At 42.9% G+C, this 17,679-nt stretch overlaps 1 protein-coding gene across 3 annotated transcripts in view; it reads right to left on the bottom strand.

Moving 5' to 3' along the window:
* The window catches only part of LOC139212656 (vacuole membrane protein 1-like), a 53,023-nt gene that overhangs the window by 20,303 nt on the left and 15,041 nt on the right, over positions 1 to 17,679 (bottom strand). For all 3 annotated transcript variants that reach the window (XM_070843146.1, XM_070843144.1, XM_070843147.1), the window contains 4 exons: positions 14,981 to 15,226; positions 11,184 to 11,315; positions 1,445 to 1,525; positions 936 to 1,052 (listed from right to left, as the gene is read on the bottom strand). In XM_070843146.1, the coding sequence (XP_070699247.1) occupies positions 936 to 1,052; positions 1,445 to 1,525; positions 11,184 to 11,315; positions 14,981 to 15,226 (576 nt within the window). The remainder of the gene's footprint in view (positions 1 to 935; positions 1,053 to 1,444; positions 1,526 to 11,183; positions 11,316 to 14,980; positions 15,227 to 17,679) is intronic.

Genomic DNA, 17,679 nt, shown 5'->3' with positions numbered 1-17,679 from the left:
GGGCCCCCTGACATGCCGGAGAGCCGGGTGAAGTCTTTCTTTCCGTGAGACACACCTCTGTCAGTGGGGCCCCCTGGGACCCCTGGGTGTAATCTGGTACTGTGTGTGTGATTGTGCCTGCCATGCATGCAACCCCCTCTTCCCTCCTACCCCCCCTCCACCTCTCTCTCTCTCTCTCTGTCTTTCTCCATCACCTCCCACAGACAATGTTTATCTGCTTTAGCTCGCGCTCACTTGCTTCACCCCCGCCCTCCCTCCTTTTTTTCTCAGTTTGGTGCAGGACAATGCTTTCTGCGTATGATAAGGAATGAGACAGAGTGAAAAAAAAACATTGCTTTTAACCCTTCCTCTCTGTGTCACAAATTCCAGCGTTTGCTTGGAAAACAGAAAGTCGAGCCCCTGACGGTAATCACAGACATACTGCAAATTCCTGGAGGCAAATTCAGGATTTTCCAGGATTAGAAGAAACATTTGTGATGCCAAGTCTCCTAACCTTCTTATTGGAGGGTTAGGATGTATCCTTTTCTTTGCTATAAGTTCTCAATGTGCGGCAGTCTGAACGTTCTACTCTACAATGTACTGGGGGTGCTGCAGCTGCAGTCACAAAATGGTTGACTCCCCCTACTTTGGCTGCACAAAATGGCCTCCTCACTACCAGCAGAGTACAGTACAGAGAGGCTGTGCACGAGTGTGATTCATTATTTAACACACCTCTCCCTCTGAACAATATTAAAGATGCATGCAAATCTCAAACTTTGGCACAAATATGTTTTGCTGTTTCTCTGCAGAATGCAATAGAAAATACAAAGGACAAGTAGCACATACCCAGTGCTGTGAATCTCTGCTTTACTGTGTACAATTCTCAGCTTCATTTCTGTGGACAAATCAGCCCAGGCATTATTTCCATGGATGTATGTTACTGAACTGCAGCTCACCTGAATGTGCATTTTGATGACTGCTTTCCCAATGAGGGTTGCACCAAAAAAAGTCCAGAAGGGGACCAAAAAATGTCCACATGTTATTCCTGCCAGGTCAAACAAGGGATTTGGAATCTGGGGAAAATCAACAGAGATGATTAGACTTAATTTTGTGTAAATTCACCTCAGGAAATATAATACAAATGGTACAGAGAGAATGCAAGACATGGAAGATAGTAGCACAATATTGAAGCCCAGGCAGTATTTTTTCTTCTGCAAATTTACTTTACATCTGTATTCAACAGGTCCACCTACACAAGGTCACTGACAGTGACATGAGACAATCTGACACTAATATAATGTGCATTTCATATTTATTTTTTCTTCACATGCTGAACAGATCATTACTGCCATTTCCTGTCAGTGGTGCATAAATATCAATATTACATCACAGTGATTTTAGCTGATTAATCCCATGGATGCAGAATATTTTATAGAGCAAACAGGTCATGTGTGAGTTAACTTACAGAAGCGCAGGCCAAGATCCCAAAGAATCCGACCCTCTGGATGAATTTCTGCACTGCTACTTTTGCTTGGGTGGCAAAGTCCTGAAAAAAAAAAAAAGAAAGTAGGAAAAATGTGTAAATAGAACTTTACTTGAGACTTGCTGAGGTTTATCTGATGCTGATCACATGCTGTATGTGTCCTGTGTGCACAACACGGACAGTGCTTTGCCCACAGGACACATCCCAAACCTGCCTCACAGTTTTTTAATAAACAAAAAGTTGCAAAAAATAACAATTTGTTCTTCTAATTATTGTTGTAGAGCTTCTATCAGACACATTTTATATTGTCTTAATAAAAGCTGAAGTATGTCTGACAGATTCAAGCTGTTAAAAGTGATTATTAATGATTTATATTTCACATGGTAATAAATTATTCACTGTTAATGTCTGATAAATGTCAGATTGATTACTACTTTTTTTATTCAAGTCATTAATTGGGCTACTGATATATTTATTAAAGGCAAGTTAAAGAGTTTCTTTTGTGTTATAACTCAGCATTTATGTGGAGGAGGGAATATCACAGAGGGGTGTGAAATAAATGTGTGTAACCAGCTGCAATGCTGTTTTTGAAGTAATTTTTCATGAATGCTTTGAAGCCCATTCAAATGTGACATTAAAATAAATGAAAAATGTAGACTAACTTCTCAGTTTTAGACAGATCGGTGATCTGCTTTTAGGAGCTCCCCGTCTTCTCTAAATGTTAATGTTTCAGCTTATTTACAAATTATTGTCAGTGTGCTGTTATTGAACCTTTCTATTTTATATCTAAAAACACATTTGTGTCCAAATGAAACGAAAAAAGAGTGAATAACCAGATTTTTATAACCTCTGCTTGTTTTTAAATAAATGCAAAGGAACAGAAGCTGCAACAGGAGGATTTTCTCCCTCTGTAAATGTGTCCTCAACAAAAACTTTTCACCAATTATTGAGCAAGATAGCAACTGACAAACCAAATAATTACATCCTCAGAAATTAGATGTACAGCAGTGCAAACTATTTCCAACTTTAAAATCACATATTTTAATGGCCTCAGAGTGATTTTCACTTACTAAATCTGAGAATTTGTCTTTCTCAACCCTCCCAAGGTGAGGTGCTTAATTTTAAAAAGTACAAATCTCTAAAATCCAATGCTTTAACATGTACTTTTCAAAATATCTAGACTGGTTTAATTCTAGTTTATTCACATTTACCAAAGTAAATGTGAATAAAAGTAAGGGATGAGGAACTCCTGCTGGGGAAAATTTGCCTGCTTGTGTTTATTCATCACAAAAACCATCAACTCATCTAATAATAAACAACTTCTCAGAGAGAGAGAAATATATTTATTTAAATGTTTAAATGAAAAAAGTGGGTTTGAGAATTTCAATGAAGTCCTGCAGTAGATTCATGAGCCTCAGAGCAACATAAATATCCTCAAGTTCACAGCTAAAATGCACTGATTCACCTGCTACATATTTTAAAAGAATTGGGCAGCTCATCTTTAAATACAGTCCTCCGTCCTGGTAAAGTGATAAACTAGTTTTAACACATCTGAATCTTACCTCTATTGCCAGTTATTAATTCCATTGTCACTGGGAATCCCAGAACAAGACTCTGGTCATGCCAGTGACTCACAAATTCTAACTTTTCTTGCTGGTCTTGCCCTATCCCCCTTGACAGCTCCACAAAAGCCTCTTTTCACAGCAGTGACACACATATTTCCCAATATACCTTTTCTGGGAAGAGGAGCCTTAATCTGTTTGGATTTAACCTAAACTAGTTCTGGGAACACAGTGGGATTGCAAATGAAACGCCTGATCCAGGACCTTTTATATTTTTGGATGACACATTCAGTATCTAGGTAATTTGAAAAATAATTACTTCCATATCATACTAGAACTGTTAAATTAACAGTAATTGTTATTTTGTGACTGAGTTTGATTCTGTGTGAAAATCAAAACCCTTAAAACAATAGCATCAAAATACACCGAGGATATTGCATTTCCAAATGCGAGAATTTTAATCAGAGAATTCTTATTTCCTGGGCTTTAATATGTTAATAATCTGATCTGTTGGCAGTAGAGAAGATGGATTTTACAGCCAAAAACTCCACAAAAATGTTAATTCTTTGATATTATGTCCACACTTGACTGAACTTATCTCTGAAAAACAGTAAGATTTTTTTCTCTCTTTGCAAAGTTAATGTAATTACTGTCATAATAGAGCCTCTTTTTAAAAGGCTGTCCGTTCTAATACACACTGTCGCCCATAAAGTTGGAATAAAATGTTTTTTACCTCTTCTCATGAAATGATTGTGACAATGTGATTTATTCTTGATAAATTAAGTTTATATCTTCTCAACTTTACTGATCAAACTCTTCCAAACATGTCACAGTGAAACTTAAACCACAATTAACCTTTGCAAACTGTGTGTTCAGGCTTTAACTAAATTGGGGGTATTGAACAATTATTCCAACTTTATGGGAAACAGTGTATTTCTACATTTATGTCATGTATATAAGATGAAGCATTATTTTTTTACACAACTCTTTACAGGCAGCCAGAGCCTCTTCTAAATAAATATTTGGCAGAATAAATCCTTATATGTACGCTTCATTTGTCCTTACACAGAATTATGCTCACAAATAATACTTTTCTATGCTTTACTTTAAATCTGTGTTTGTTACTGTAAGCAAAGCATATTTTATAGCTCACACTGGCTATATGAAACTATACTACTACTAGATGTTTCGTATTAAAAGCACCTTTTTGAGCCTTTCACATTTCACTTCACACTCATCTTATGTGTGTACAGAGAGCAGCAGCACATGTAAAAACCTCACGATAATTAATGAATAACCTCAAATACAGTTGTTAATAATAAGAATATGAGGGCTTTTATGAGACACCCTCCATCTAAAGAAAACACACCATCTTTTACATTGCCTGCTGATATGAACACATGAACATGTTGGTATTAAAACTAAAACATTCAACATTTATAAACCTGTTTATTTCTCCTGAACCAAGTCTTAAATTCTCTTGATATTTCCTGACATTTTTCATGTAGTGAATTGTTTCCAAAAATGCATCTATTACATTTTAGAATGAAACCCTCAAACAGCCAGTGGTCAGTGGTCTAAGTTTAATTATGTGAAGTCTAAATATTCTGAATGAATGTTTGCTGCGTGTAAAGTAGATTCTCCCACTAAGAGCACATTTTTGTCACCTAAAATAATATCAATTCAACTGACAACAACACAGAAGAAAAAATCTAATATGTTTCACATGAACATACCAGAAAAAAATGGTTTTCTTTCAAAAAGTAAGGCCTCCGTTTCTAAAACAGCATATTAAATCAGAAAAACGAGACGCAGGAGGGGGCTGGCAAAACATGATCATACCTAATATGGTCAACAAAACCAGCACAGTGCTGATGACATTCTTTGCGGGGTGCAACCGAGCAGGCAGGAAATTTGAGAGACATGGGAGGTCGCCTAATAAGGTGGTGGTGGGGGGAGCAAAGGGACCGAATCTGATTGGTTCACAATTTGAATTTCTGCTTCCACTGACGTCCAATCATGAAGGTTTCTCCTTGGACCGGCCTGTAGTTTTAATCCTAGCCTGTCCCCATGTGTGCATGCGTGTGAGTGTCCGTGTGTGTGTGTGTGTCCGTGTGTGTGTGTGTGTGTGTGAGAGTTGCTCAGCTGGCGGGAGACAGGGACGGAAGGAATGCGTATGGTCGGTTTACAGCTGAACCGCTGAGGACTGTGTCTGGACCAGGGACACCTGACAACTGCCGGTGTTGCAGCACAGTCGGGGCCCTGCAGAAACAATCAGTGCCATGGAGACGGCCTGTGAATCCCATTCGTTTTCTGACATCATGACACCTGCATTGTTTATATTAGGTGCCGTAGTTGAGCTTTTGGCTCGTGCAGTGAGAGCGAGCATGAAAATATCACCGCAGCGTGAACAAAGGGTCCCCGAGGAGGTGAGGGGAGGGTGTAAAAGGGTGAGTGCGCGAACTTGTGACACTGTGATTTACTATAGTTGAACTATGTACTTGGACTCTCTCTCTCTTTATTCTGCATTTCTGGACCAGGGAAGCGCCTATCTTGGATGGCTGGGGTTCAGACATCCAGACTCTGTTGTTGGCGGCTTATGGAAAATCACCATCTTTGCCAGGCAGCTTGCCAAGGGCTGCCTGCTGCCCCCCTTCCCCTCCACCCCCATCACCACCGGCCTGCAGGGCTGGGCTTAGCAGCAATTACATTTGGTAAGATCTTGTCAAGGGTGCAGCGTCATTAAAACCATGGAGGTTTTGGGTCCAGGTTTGGCACAGATGCTTTACTCAGCAGTCTGCACAGTCACCCCACATGGAGTCGGCCTCTGTGGGGAACAGCACTCACATCTGATCTGTTGTTTATCAGTTTGGATTTTTCCCTCCTATACCGCTGAGAGTCAGATAAGCCAATTCCTCATTTGAATAAGCAAATCACAAGTGCTCCTCAGAGACCACATTATACCCCCCTCCCACGCCCCCCACGCCCCCGCCCCGCCCATGTCTGTCATGTAAAGTGTAGTTTTTGAAATACAATGTGCATCATTACAAACAGAAGAAATGAAACAAGCCTGTTTTGATCACAGTAAACACTGTAAATGCATTAACGTAATAATAAATGGTGAATAACAGGGTGTTCATCACAGGATTAGCATTAATGGAACCGTGCTTCCTGGTTGATCAATGGACAATTAGATTAAATTCTTATTAGGTGCATGGCAAAAAGTCTGTAAGTGCAGGAACGTGTCCTGTATGCACGAAGCAGGATGAGCTTACATTTAACATGATGGTTTGAATATCTGGTGTTACAGTTGCCAGGTGATGACAGTTAGAAATGAGAAAAGTCCACAGGGAAAAACCAGTGAGAAGGCAGTTTTTTGAAGTTGATATAGCAGCCCCAAAGCATTAACAGAAATGATGGCTCTTTATCTTGATATACTGTAAGTGTAAACAGGATCCGTTTCAAATGTCAGGGTTTCAGTCAACTATGATAGTCACGGTTTTTTTCTGTTTGTTTTAGATCTGCTGAGAGGGTTCTCTTACAAAAGAGTGGGTTTTTCATTGTGAAAAAGTTGGCGAAGCAAGTGCTTTGTTTTCAGTAGTCTTTGGTTGTGCCGATGGGGTACAGAGTTCAAACGTAGACAAAAAGCAGGCAGCGACAAGGCACTCCGCTCCATGTGGAAAATTAAAGTGTCAGACAAGGAAAAATCTATGCATAGCCTATACACAAGTCAACACCCACGCACATTTTTTTCTCTCCCTCTCTCTGTGTTTTCTTTTTTTTCTCAATGAAAGTCTTTCACACTGAAGACACACATCTCCGGAGCGGTCGCGAGCCCCCCGACACGATGACGGCTAAAGTTCATCTCATTAACTCCTGACAAGCCCGCGCCTGCTCTCTCTGGCACAGGAAGTGGAGTGATTAAGAACTCCTGATGCAATAGAAGCTCCAGTCCCCTTTCCAGAGACAAGAAAAAAGAAGAGCTACACATTCAAATCTATCTGGACACACACTCACACATACTCAAAAAAAAAAAAAAATGCACCCCTGAGTCCACGTTGACAAATTCTTTAACAAGCTGTGGTTAAAGGGAAGCTGGTTTTACTCTGACTCACCCCCCTCCTTTCAAACAGTTTACTGGAAATAAAGAGGGAGGAGGAGGGAGGGGGCACTTTCAGAGAAGTCACGTGACGGGGCCGGGCAAACCACAGCACAGAGAGCCTTTGAGTGCAGTAGGCCAGGGGGGAAGGCAGGCATACGCCCAGCGCAGATGGCCCTGATTTGAGTTACAGGAGATACGATCCTGGGAGTTGGCAATCAAGAATTCACAGCCTGTTAACCCCTTTCGTGCCGGATGGAAAAAAAAAAAAAAAAAAAAAAAAAAAACACAGGACAGGAAATAACTTCATTATCAAGTTACAAGCAATCATGGACTCGATCCATGCAGGATCCTCCGAGACGGTCTGTGTCAATACTGAGGATTCCTCTCCGGCTCACGAGTGCTCTTGTACTGAGCTAAAGTTTTAAGAGGGGAAAAAAAGCTGATGCTCATGACATCAGCGTCTGGAGCCGTTAGAAAAGGCATGACTTCATTATTCTTGAATAGCTCTGTTGAATGAATGAGAAAAAAAAAAACCCCAGTGCTGTGCTGCTGTGCATCACGTGCACTTGTGGCAGGAAGTTGGCACATGCAGGCTGGGAGAAATACCACTGGGTTTAAGTCAAACTGCTGGCACCTACGAACCTCTGTGACTACAGCGAAGGGGACAAAGTCAGCATCTTAATCCAGCTCTGCTGCCACAGGGCGGAGAGTGTGTGTGGGAGAGTCTGAGCGTGTGCTTGTGGAGGAGGGTAGGGTTGAAGGGGTGTCACGTCCTTGTGGACAAAATAGAACCACTTCCTGTCTAATACACAACGATCCAACAATATCAGTGTTTCTCCAATATAATTCCGGTGGAGTCTGTTTCCACTTTGGCTTACTACTAATGACTGTCACCTCTCAATCAAAAAGTGACACAAATCCACAGCAGATGAATGCCTCCACCTGAAAAGGTGGAAAAGTGAGAATCAGAGATGTGCTGCGGGATCTCCTTGAGCGAAAGAGGGAACCCTGAGAACATCCGAGTAGTGGTAAAAGCCCTGGCGAGACAAAAAATGTTTCCGTATGTGGCAGGTCCTCGCTGGTGCTAGCAATCTGCCTCCAGATGCTGTCCAATCACACGAGCACACATTACATACATACACATGGCTGCCAGATATCATCAGCGAGACACAGAGAGAGAGAGAGAGAGAGAGAGAGAGAGAGAGAGAGAGAGAGAGAGAGAGAGAGAGAGAGGGCGCAATGCACAGTGGGAGACAGACTGTGTGAGAAAGAATAAAGCATAAGAACCGAGGGACAGAAAAAGAAACAATGTCAGAGAGAGAGAGCGAGAGCGAGAGAGAGACTACGGCTGTGTACTGAGACAGCAGCATGCAGCACCACATCTAATCTGCCCTCGTACAGATGCCAGACACACAGGCGATGCTCCCCTGCATCGCGCTGTCAGTTTGTTTGGGAAAAGACACCTAGGAGCTCCTCAGATGATCATGTAGACAAAATCTCCTCTTCCCATGCCGACCGATTGGCTCACTCTTCCACTGTCTCTGCTCTTTTCTCACAGTTTCGGTGGGAAGCGCCACATTATCAGTAAGTGATGCCATAGCTCCGCTCTGACACGTGTGGTCTGGACGTCAGGGCTGCTGTTGGTGCCGACCTGCCCGGCTGTCCACGGCATTAAGAGTAGTGGACCTTACGGCAGGTGCTCCGTTCCCTGTCCTTTGTTAACCAGTGCACCAGATTCTTTTTGCCACATTTCTTCGTGACTTCCTTGAATCTGTTTCAGTATTGGTGTCTCACAGGGTCACCTGAGTGTGCGTGCTGGCAGTCAGACAAACTCTGCTGATGATGAAGAAAAAGTGTCGATGTAATATTTCCCAGCATATCTACTCTGTGAGTACTCACTGCTTCGAGGGACTCACATGCTTTTATGTTGAAAAATGATTTAAATCATTTGTTCAAACATCATTTGGTATACTTAACTTTTATTAACTGCTGCTTAGCATGCTGTGAGTGTGTGTTTGGGAGAACGGATCACCCATTTCATCATGAGGGCATTATGTGAGTATGCCTGCCTTGACATCAGTATTTAAGTTGTGGCCAGATATGAAACATGGTTCAAAGTTTTGTCCCAAAGAAGGGAGGATTTTTTCTGCCACTACAAATGAATTCAGTAATTCACTGGTGAGATGCTCTTATTAAAGGGCACCTTGTCTGAGGGTTTCTGTTCAGGTTGGTTTAGAGGAGCAGAGAGGGAAGCTGCCTCTAGGGACCACGTCTGTCTGGGTTAAACTTATCACTATAGGTGGATGATTATTATGACATTATTATATTATTATTCTCAAGCAGATACCAACTAATTGAGATTTTTACATGAATATAAAATACACGGTACACATTGCGTGACCAGGCAACCCACTTAGTGAGGGTGGCTCCAACGACAGGTGCTTTCCCCGCGCACATTCTTTTTCATCAGCAGCCATGACTGTTTCTCGTTGTTTGAGTCAACTACTCGAGGTCGCCTGAATAACATGTTGGCGTGTTTTTGGCAGTTTGAGGAGACTATGTTTTTCTATGAGAGAAGCTTTTCTGTCATGATTTCAGTGTGCAGCCAGCAGCAGCCTCAGGCAGCCAGTGGGAGGCAGACGGGCTACCGCCAGGCAAAGTGTCATGGGAGTCAAAAACATGGACTTACTGCACCTTTACATGTTTTTTTCCATATGTTGTATACCCGAAATAAACACTGGAAGTGGACTTTATGATTACTATATGAGAATAATTTACTTAGTACTGACTTATCTAGTAGAGTAACTATCTCCACTGAGAGACAGCAGTAATGAAAGTAAAACACACTGAGGGAACTTACACACTCACATACAGTATCATGTGACTATTCCACATTTTTTGCTGAATATCTCAACAGTGGTCTCCGTTTGAGGACCACTGCTTCAGTGTTATCATTACTTTTGTAGTTACAGTAAATCAATTTGTGCTATTTTGAACAAGCAACATAAGTGCTGTAACATGAGTTGAGTGATTTGCCCTTTTTGCTTCTCAAAAGCTGGACACATGTGAAACCATGCTGGCAAGTCTTTCCAGTTCTTCAAACAATTCCAGCAAACAATTTGGAAATGCTGCATTAGCATTAACGAGTCACGTCTACACTACGACTAGACTGTTATCAACCCCGTGCACATTCTGTAAGGTAAAACACATACTGTAAATAAATACTACATATCCCCTCTGAGTCGCTCAGTCGTCCCCTGATAGCTGGGATGCCCTCATTAAAAAATGCATTTATTTGCAAACAGTCTGGTGCTGCTTTCTACCGTTTATTTGCAGATACAAGGGTAAGTGAGTCCATTGTAAAGTTCAAAATCATCTCTGGATGCTGGATTGTTTTACTGCACTTGACCTGTCTGACTGTTTGACCTCCACGGTTGGAGAGAGAAAAACATTCCAAAGGACGAGGACTGTGTCACGACAGACCGGTCTGATGAAAAGCTGCAACAAGACCGCATGCATGTTTCCCCTCATTCCTCCTCTTCCATTCATAATCTCAAGAGGGTGGAAAGATAAATATTTACAATGAGCTGTTAGGCATTGTTGAAACATTTGCAGGGATGTTTGATATGAGAACTTTTTTTTACAGGGAATTTCAAAATGAAGGGCCGGAAATGGCGGGAACATTTTACTCAAGTGCATCATTGCTGTTCTCTTAGTCATAACGTTGTGAAAGCACTTGATTCCCGCTGGACCGTTGAGGCACTGCAACAGGGCTTGGTCTGTGATCCACACACACACACAGGCAGGATGAAATGTGGTAATAAAGTGTTAGTCCACTGCAATCTCCCTGAATGTTCCACTTCAGGAAGATTGTGATGACCAACAATCATAACTGTGAAAATAAATCAACGCCAAAATAGAGTGATATGGAACAAGCATGCAAGTGCAAAACAGCAGGAAGGTGAGAATGAAGTGAAGCAGGTAGAAGTAAAAGTTAAAGCTTAACAAGCGGTGTGGGGGTTAGAGGTAGAAAGTGATTCAGGGACTGGTGCATCACCTGAGTAGGCTGGGTCTGGTCCAGCATCTCCTCAAACCTCTGGTAGTCCTCGTCATCGGGGTCGGCCCCGGACAGCCTCGCCGCCCGGGCCATGAAGTACGGGGGAAGCTCTCCTATAGCTGTGCCTGCACCCTGCTCACACAGAAACACAGACACACATGTGGAGACTGTTAATTACCGCTGCTCGTGCTCACAGCACTACCTGACATGATGTTCTTTGTGTCCCATCATGCCAACAAATCTAAGCCCAACATGGCTTTAGAAAGACAGAGAGAGATGTTTGTTATTGTGCACAGAACAACTGAATTGAACTAAATTGCCTGTGTAGATGCTGTGGCTGATTTTACTACTTGACATTGTATTTTTTATTATGTATTGAGCGGCCTGGTTGTAAAAATGCTATATCTGTCTTAGCGTTATGTTTTAATACTTAAAACAAGCATGTTACTGTGGTTCCTGGGGGGTTAATGGAGCAAAAATATCAATATCCACTATCCAAAGGAGCTTGCACTGCTTGACGCCAGGGATTGTGCGATAAGAGTCCTTAATGAGAATAAAACGGAAAGGATTTACGAGAACGAAAATCTCACAGATTATTAAACGATCATGGATACATAAAACACAGGCCCAGAGAAGGTGAAAAAACAGATGCCACCTCTTAACAGCATATCAACACACTGCACCACTAACTGCTCCGTTCCAATCCACTTTGGACACGTGGAAAGCTGCGTTTCTGGAAAATGTAGGAAGTGCTAACAAGCCCAGGGGGCTCTAAAGGAACCAAGATATCAATATCTAACAGCCAAAAGGAGCTTGTAGCTATAAAGCGGTGGAGCCTGTGTGATTCACGGGGGGGTGGTGGGGGGGGGCTTAACAGGAAGAAAACGGAAGTGATTTGAGAGAAATAAATCCTCAGCGCTCGGTCGGTTCACCAAGTTCATACCGCCAAAACATGAGGACGGGGGGAGAGAGGGGTGAGGGGGTGAGGGCTACAGACTTAATTAACACAATGAAAACAGCCGCCAAGAAATGCAGTGTTTTTGGAGTTGCTCACAGCTCATTACTTTAAAGTTTCCAGGCACAGGGGGAGAGTAGGGGGATGCGAGAAGAGATGCTAAGGATACAGTTGGTGCAGGTTACAATTACAGATGGCATATGGATGATTTCAAGCCCCAACAAATCCCCGACATCTTACGATACCAGAGGTGAAAAAATTCGTGCTCTTGAACTGTATTCACTTCTTCAGATGGAATCACAACTTCAGTCGCTTTGAGAAGAACATAACTAACTAATCACAGCCACATTACTTATATGTAGCTGGATGGCTGAGCCAGAAGATGATTAGTGAGTAGTTAGCAACCATGGCAGCGACAACAAGCCCAAACAATCATTCTCAGGAGGCGGTGCTATCCCAAAACCTGGCAGTCTGCATCTTTAATCTGGACACCCTGTTCTCTTGTTAACACTGCAGTCTTTGATGAAATCTGCCAGTTTTTTCTCATAATGGAGACGTGCCCTAATCTCCCTGGCAGCTGCTCCATTCAATAGCTCTGCCTCTGTTTGTGAGCGTGCATGAGCCTGTGTGTGTGTGTGTGTGTGTGTTTGTGTAGGGGGCAGTGAAATATGTCCACCTGCACAGTGATGGTGTTTGAAGTGGAGCACTTAAGGGAGCTGCAGCAGTGGACAGAGAGGCTTTAAGAGGGAACAAAAAACGACAAAGAGAAAGGAGAAAGAGAAGAGGGGAGAGAAGAGGAGAGGAAGAGGTGGATGTAGTGGTGGTGGGGAGGGGCACGTCTCATGTCTCATCATCAGCGTATCCAGAGGATGGAGACTGGCAGGAGGAGGGAGAATGCTGGCGTGGGTGCTTTGAAAAACCGTGGGCACAACAGGTGTCTCCAACTGTAGAGCTGACAAGCCTTGGCCTCGGCCATGCCAGGCTGGGGTTACAGGGGTGTGGTGGTGGATCCAAGGGGATTGGGTGGCACACACACACCCACAAGCACAGACTCCAATATCACACCTCGGAGCACGGTTTTGCTGCTGTAACATGCAGCACCAATAAATCAAACCCACCAACTGTTTTACATGCAGGAACACTGCGCCTGCACACACCCACACAGACACACTAAATGGGACGCAGATATGTTGAAGCGGTTTGTGAATCATATAACAACGTGAGGCTATTATAAGGGGTGAAAAGTGAGGATAATAATATCACAGTTCAATAAATGTCATCAATAGAAGGCCCTTATTGTGTGCAGTGGTAGTACAAATGTGTATTTGTGTAAGGGGATGATTATCTGATTAATCAAATATTTTTTATTGAGTGTGTGTGTGTGTGTGTGTTGCATTTGTCACAGTTTGCATGTGTGAGTAGTTAATGTGTAACAAATTATAAGGAAGCCTGACGGCCAGTTGCAGTAGAGGACAGGCAGTGCATGGGCTGCCTGGTTCCTATAAAGCTCCCGGTAGTGAAGAAGAAGAAGCTAAAGGATCTGTATTTCCCCCTCACCTCAGCCCCTTCCACATTATGTAGAACAAGGAAACAGATAACAAAGAATGATAAAACTCATATCATGTGTCAGTGACCAAGTTCTCCTTTCTCACTCTTCGGCAGTTCTGCCTTTCTCACAGTTAAAAGAAAAAGGAAACTGACAGTAACAGCGGACGTAAAAAGATACTGCAGCTACAAAGAAGTCCCTAATGGAGTGTGACTTCTAGATCACACATATCTGTACTGTACGTGTGTGTGACAGTAGCACAAGCCATTGTCAGTGGTTTCACAGTAATTCTGAGACATGAACCACCGGAGCCCCGGTCTGAGAGTAACTAGACACGCGAGGAAAAAGTCCAAGCTTTAAACAGAAACTCTGGCATTAAAGCTGGCATTCTAAAGTTTAGCATGTTCTTTTAAAATACTTTTACATGCTGGTAAAAACGTTTCTGCTGTAGCCGTGAATAAAGATTGTAGATTGAGATCTTTCTCGGTAACCACAAGGCTGGTTAGAGGTGTGAAACCACCAAGACTGCATGGGGGAAATTCACAATAAGAGGCTGGGGTTTTCCATGTAACGGAGTTATCAATGAATACATTTCCACTCACAGTGTGAACGCAAATTTGCATAATTTCTAACTTAAGCCTTTACTTGTGGAGGTACTGCAAATGAATGAATGAATGAATTAATTAATAAAAACAAACAATAACCACATATGACAGTGATTCTGAAATTAGGGTCTAAAAGAGATCTTAAAGATTCAGATAATTCTTTGTATTAAGACGTTAACAGAGATAGAAAACATAGGGACGACCATGTTTTCACCTCTTTCACTGTTCTCACACCACAGCATATTATTGCTAGATGCTATATAACATGCACGTCATATAAATTGCACGTTAACTAAGAAAAAAAAATCACAATCTGATTTGTGCAGCTAATCTGGAGTCCTTCGCTTGTACAGTTTGACCCTGCCCCTTCACTGTTGGTCATTTCTTGTCTCTACCACCCGCTGCCTAATGACACCTTACAAAACCCACTGGATAAATTGAAAAATGCATGGTGGTCAATCTGAAAGCAAGGCTGTTTTTCTTAGCTCTTGGGAAACTGTCATTTGGGAGATATGAGGTTTTCACCTGACAGCAGCAATATTTCAAAGCACACATTCTGAACGCTGGTCAAAGCTGTGGCGAATGTGCGAGGTCACTGCAAGCCGAGACCAAAACTGAGCCATGAGAAGTGTTTACGGAGGCTGAACTCTGTTCCGGTCTACAGTCCGCACAGTGTGTGACAGGCACTCACCCACATACAAGCTTCCAGGCGCACTTTGGAGATGATGGTCCACAGAGAGATGCTTCCCTGGGTGGCTGCTGACCCCGCCAACCCATCCACCCCCGCAGCCTCCACGCCCACCTGCTCAGCATCAGAGCCTGGGGCTGGGGTGTCCTGCTGATGGGGGCAGACTATTTGGTCCGGATAGGGTGGCTCAGGGAAATCCACCGAGCCACATTCATAGGCTGCCAACGTCACTGATGCTATGTGTGGTCCCTGAGAAATAGAGAGAGAGAAAGAGAGGAAGGAAGAAAAGGGGTGAAAATAGAGTGGAAGTGAGTCCACCGGTTGGAATAAGTTTTGAGTCAGCGGAAGACCCCTTTGTTATTAGCACAAGGAGAAAGTGACAACAGTGAGTCAAATACTTATTGATAACATGAGGACAGTTATACGTGGGCCAGTATCTAAGGCTGTTCCTTTCAGAATGAGTTACAAAGGCCATTAAGAAATTGAGAATTATGATTAAGCTGGAGCATTATGCAAAAGACTGCTTCATGTTGTTTCAGAACCTACAGGGAAATCAAAGAGTCAGCAGATAAAGAGTGGAGAGGTGGAAACCATTAAAGATGGAAACCACAGCTGGGGCAAAAAAACACTTCCCAGTCACCTTTCATAGGTGACACACACACACACACACACACACACACACACACACACACACACACACACACACACACACACGTGCACATGGCACCACAGGAAAGCAATAATAATAATGAAGAAGAAGAAAGAAGGGGACTGTCAATATGGACTCTCTTCAGACAGAGTTTATTAATGTCTGACTGTTCCTGTTGTACGAATGAGACATTAGCATACTTAAGGCCCCGCCGTCTTTGAAAGGGCCCGGTCTGGTTTACATTTCTGGCTCTTCTTTATTTACTCGTTTCAATTAGGCTTCCATTGAGAAAACAGAAATCAAAGGGAGGACCAGAGGTGCAGGGTGGATCTCTGCTGTGTGGTGAAAGTTCACCGAGCTGTCGGCTTTGTGTTCTTGACTCGGCAAACCCTAAAACAAGTCATCCCCAATGCTGCAGAGTGGAGAGACTCCCAAGGCCACACACACACTCTCACACTTAAACTCAATTACACAGAAATACCAAAATGAACATATCAAGAGGGGAAATCTCCATTTCAATACACTTCTGGCATTTTGAAATAAAGTAACAGCATTGGTCGTTTGAAGTCTCCTTTCTCTAACTGCACCTCTATTATTTTAAACATGAGCAATTTAACATTCCTCTGTTTAAATGACGTAGCTTCTCATTTAACACGCCTGTTTTGAAAGGTAATTTCATGTAAAACACCTGTTTTTCAAGAGTAATTTAATTTCCTATTTCAGCCAAAGCAAATGTCAAAATGAAAAGAACAGGGGACAGAAAGTTCTAAAATGCCTGTGAAAACTATATCTAACAATAACTGCAGCATAAATTCACTCAGAGTTGTCTGAGGGGAACAAGGAAACTATTTGTACAAATGGCCGTCGGTCGTTTTACACTGGCTCATTAATACACTAAGGTTGATAACATCGTCTGAGAGCACAATGTTTGATTAAGTTTAATACTGAACAGGATCCAGGCAGGAAGAAAAGGTCATGTGACTTTGCGTTTCCTCTGCAAGAATGCATGTTACACACTAAACAATGATCTAAATGGATCTGAAATGGCAGCAATGATCAAGCAAGTCAGTAACACTGGTGCGATCTCTGCAAATAAAGGCAGGTCCAAGGAGTGGGTCTATGTAAGCGGGCCCTGTGTACTCTGTCTATTCCATGTGTTTACGCTCATGCGTATGTGTGTAGGAAGGGTGCTCCCAGTGACGCACATGGGCAGTTTGGCATTACGCAATGTAGCGCCAAAGCGATCTGGCAAACCTGGGGTGGGACTGGAACGTCCGGAGCTGCATGGGACAAGGCAGGACAAGACGGGACGTGGGAGGGCAGGACAGTGGCGTGTGAGGCAACAGGAAACAGCAACGTCTTCTCTAGGAACAGTGCACTCTCTTCAGATGACACAGATTAGTCTCTATACACACAGTGTTAGGAAGTAGGCACAGTCACTGAACTAAACCCTCCTTAGAAAAGAGACTTAAAGAGAAAACAGCTGATGTTCACACACTTGTTTTCTTTCTTTTTTGTTTTTTTTGTTTTTTACAAAAGCAGAAGACAAATGAGAAAATCTGTGGTGACCCAGTGGGAGAAGTCAAGAAACTCCCAGCACTGACCCAGCCGGACTGGATACTCCCCACCCTCATATCCTCCCCTCTGACTTTCCAGTGGGATCACTCTGCCCTGACACACACACACACACACACACACACACACACACACACACACACACACACACAGTCCTCATGCAGAACGTTTGTGTGGCCAAGAAAGACTATATTCCTCATGCTCACACCTTCCAACTCTATCCCAGGTAATGTGTGTTTACCAAACACACACAGACAGCCTGCCAACAGAGAGCGGAGAGTGTTGCGTGACTCAGAGTACATCCTCTCTCCCTCTCTCTGTCTAATGCTGTGTCACTGCTTCTCACCTTACACAAAAGCCCAGTCATCTCATGTTGTCCAGGTGACTCACCATTAATCTGCAGCCCAGCCCACAGCATCCATCCAGGTGCTGTGGCTGCCGTCTGTCTCATTCTGCTTCTGACTTGATTAGACAAACA

This window comes from Pempheris klunzingeri, chromosome 14 (assembly GCF_042242105.1).
Source record: "Pempheris klunzingeri isolate RE-2024b chromosome 14, fPemKlu1.hap1, whole genome shotgun sequence".
Lineage (NCBI taxonomy): Eukaryota > Metazoa > Chordata > Actinopteri > Acropomatiformes > Pempheridae > Pempheris > Pempheris klunzingeri.
This window is presented reverse-complemented; position numbering and strand designations above follow the sequence as displayed.